Source organism: Euphorbia lathyris, chromosome 6, assembly GCF_963576675.1.
Source record: "Euphorbia lathyris chromosome 6, ddEupLath1.1, whole genome shotgun sequence".
Classification (NCBI taxonomy): domain Eukaryota; kingdom Viridiplantae; phylum Streptophyta; class Magnoliopsida; order Malpighiales; family Euphorbiaceae; genus Euphorbia; species Euphorbia lathyris.
This window is the reverse complement of record NC_088915.1, coordinates 49,261,119-49,264,491: the sequence shown is the minus strand read 5'-3', so window position 1 is coordinate 49,264,491 and position 3,373 is coordinate 49,261,119. Positions and strand designations below refer to the sequence as shown.

Here is a 3,373-nt window from a genome sequence, read left to right as displayed (position 1 = left end):
ACCCATAACATTATTAACCATTTAAATTTATTTAAAGTTACATATTACCCTTCAAATGTGGACTAAAGAAGTTGATCATAAAGTTCACGGAAAATTAGAGCTTGCATTAGAATGTGCTTGCAGATGCAAAAGATAAGTAAATGATGGGTCATTCTAAAACAATTGTCTGATTGTTTGCTATTAGTTGATGAATAAATAGTGTTTTGTTAAAATGATAATAAATTATTATCATTAGCATATAAATGTCTAATATAAAAATGTTTGAAATTAATCAAACAAATAAATTATAAGAGAACAAAATGTAATACAATCTTTTTATAGAAATAATAACTAAATAAAATTTAAAATAATAAGTTACGGTATTGAATAACGCAAAACCACATGTTCCTTCAGTAACGGTATGACAAAAACCACAATAATGTAACTTTATGAAAGTCAAACGCAAAAAAAATCAAAATGATAATTTTATCAAATCTAAATGCAACTCCACCTGAATAAGGTTCTCCATGAGTGCAATCTACTTGCATAAGCATGCAGTTGTGGAGTGGAGATATATGCTTAAAACTTGTGTATATGAAATGATTTCATATTTTCATGTATGGTTTTAAGGTTGAAACATGTTTGCCAATCAGGTTTGCTATAGGTTTCATGGAAAAAGTATTAATGAGAGATAGAATGTGATGAGAAATAGGTTGGCAAGTCATGTTATTCTCAGTCTATTAAGGAATGTTCCAATCCAACAACATACATTTGCTGGGATTAACATCTCTAAACTCTCCACACCAACATTTATACAGTGTACTCTCGCTTTATCCTCAAATCAATACCGAATGTTCTCCACACATATTCTATTGTGAAGTATTACGAATAATTACTGCTACTCAAAAATTTAAGTTTCCATATCTTAACTAATGGTGCTATAATGTTACACTACTCAAAAAGTCATCCTTGACTGATTTCCTTTTCTTTCGTTTTACACATATCTTCTGCTGATTTCACATACTTCTTCGTCAACTCTTCAATCTGAGAGGAGAATCAAACATTTCAAATATTCATGTAACTGAAACTTTTTTCAAAGAACAGATGAAAACGAGAAAACAGGACTCAAATTCACCTCTTTCTCTAATTTCTTTAAATCATCCTTGGAAAAACTTGAAGTGCCTTTTTTTATTGTCTCCAATGCCTGTAAAAATCCAACCAACAAGCTGCACATGAATTTCGAATGTTTCATGATAACTGCACTATATATAAAGTTTCACTTCCTATGTAAAAACATCATAATCACAGTTCTATTGATGGCCAGCCTATTCCTGTGTGCCGTGTTAGCTACTAAATACAAGAGTGGAGCTCTTGCAATTTGGTGACATGAAACGTCTAGAAATTTCATCCTCACATGACATACATACAGCAATATGTAACAGAATTATATCTTCACATTTCAAATTCTTAAAGACAGAATAGCATTAAAATAAATTACTCTTGTACCTTCTGGCGAGCCCTTCTTATACTTTGTTTAACATCTTCACAAGACTTGGCTACCACCTTACCCATAGCCTAGTACAAATTTTCAGGTAGGAAGTTTAACATATAACACTAAATGAATAAATAAATAAATAAAAAGAGAGAATTAATCACATTCTCACCTGTATATGCTCTTTAGTTAATCTGGAAAGGCACATCACACAAAACAAGTATATCAGTCAAGAGATAAAGAAACTTGTGAATTGTGCCAGAGCACAAGCAAAAAACAATGAGGCACTTCAAGTGGACAACTAATTAAATATTTAAGCAAGTACTTACGCTGGTATTGGTGCAATCAATCGTTCACCATCAACTCTAGGATTTAACCCCAATGGGGAAGAAACTATTGCTCTTTCTAGTGCCTTTACAGTCTGCAGCAAATGAATAAAATTTAGAGAAAGAAGAGCCAAAGATGAAGGAAAAGAAAACAGTTTGAAATTTGCCAGGGGTATATGTACATGCCTTGCAACAGAAAATCAAAGTTATTGTACCATATAGTTCTTAATATTTGTGTCTTTGCAGACAAAAGAATGAGGTTTCAAAATTTATGATCTCTAGTTTTGTAGATATAATATCTTTGAGGTAGAAACATCATAGTTTCATCCCTAAAACAACAAACTTAAGTTAAATACTCATTCCATCAATAGGTTGCAGAATTTTGTAGGTAGAACATCACAAAAGAACAACCAATAGTTTATCCATAAAAAGAAAATCGGAATGGAAAGAATCCTAAACTATTAAGTAAGACAAGGTTTTAGGACATTACATTTGGATCATAAGGATTCACTGATAGAGTTTTAGAATCAATGACAGAAACAACAGCTAACCGATTCAAAGCAAGTTTTACACCTTCAGTTTCAACAATGATGTGGTCAAGCATTCCTGCAAAAGAATATATTTGGCTCAGTCATCAGCTTTATTAAATACTGGAATCTTAAGCCGAAGAAAAAATACCCAGCATATTCATATACCTGGAGATGCCCGTCCAGTTCGCAATTTGGTTAATTCACCAGATAATGCAATTATCGCTGCATCCATCTGAGAAGCAGCAGTAGCTTTGACAGTTGGCCCAATATCAGGCATAACTTGAATAGTATCCCCACCAGAATTATCCTCTAAAATACGCATATAAGCAAACAATTTGTTTCAGATTTATCGGAAAACCAACAATGGATTCTTTACTTAATTGTTTTCCAATGGATCAAACCAAAATTTGCTTTGAAAAAAAAAATCCGACAGGAAAGTGAAGTACTTGATTTTTTCCCTTTGGCGTATCCTCGGCGAGAGTCATTGATGAAATGAAAGGGAGGTAAAACTGCGGATTCGCGGCAGCCAGAGTTGGAGAGAAGTTTGCCGGAGATATTTCGAGCTCCAATGGTACTACTCCGATGAAGAGCATTTGAAATTGAGTTCCTCAAAGAGACCGCCCGTCTTAAATACATCGACATATTGATTTTATTCTCCCAGAAATTTCAAATCAAGCTTCTGTTATCTCTGTTAGGGTGTCTTGATTCCGTTTCTGCACTGATATAATATATTGGGGTTTGTAGGGTTTTACTTGGCAAAGGGTACGGACTGAAACGCCGTCGGTTTAATTTCTAACAACGCCCCCAATATCATATTTAGAATTTATTCGTGCCCATTAAGTTGGGAGGAGCTGATAAAGGGTAAACCTTCAACTTTTAAAAGGTGGGACAAAATGGGCTCTTAATCGCATCCCGCCAAGCTGGAGGGAGGTGGTGAACCAGTGCATTTGCTCGAGCTCTATGCAAGTCCTTATCAATGGGGAAATGTCCGAGGTTTTTCTTCCAACTAGGGGGGTTCGGCAAGGGGATCCCTTATCTCCTTATCT

General features: G+C 34.3%; 1 protein-coding gene across 1 annotated transcript; it reads right to left on the bottom strand.

The window, feature by feature from the left end:
* Positions 1-678: 678 nt before the first annotated feature.
* Positions 679-3,099, bottom strand: LOC136232875 (uncharacterized). Its single transcript, XM_066022330.1, has 8 exons — positions 2,774-3,099; positions 2,493-2,636; positions 2,288-2,403; positions 1,801-1,892; positions 1,644-1,665; positions 1,486-1,554; positions 1,115-1,183; positions 679-1,023 (listed from the first exon to the last, which is right to left on the bottom strand). The coding sequence occupies exons 1-8, from the start codon at positions 2,967-2,969 to the stop codon at positions 943-945; spliced, it is 789 nt and encodes a 262-aa protein (XP_065878402.1). The 5' UTR covers positions 2,970-3,099; the 3' UTR covers positions 679-942.
* Positions 3,100-3,373: the final 274 nt, after the last annotated feature.

Excerpts from the sequence above, each read along its gene's own strand:
- LOC136232875 (XM_066022330.1), bottom strand. The coding sequence starts at position 2,969 with ATGTCGATGTATTTAAGACGGGCGGTCTCTTTGAGGAACTCAATTTCA. Across the intron at positions 2,404-2,492 it reads AACTGGACGGGCATCTCCAG|GAATGCTTGACCACATCATT; the intron begins GTATATGAATAT and ends ATTCTTTTGCAG. Across the intron at positions 1,024-1,114 it reads TAAAGAAATTAGAGAAAGAG|ATTGAAGAGTTGACGAAGAA; the intron begins GTGAATTTGAGT and ends TTCTCCTCTCAG.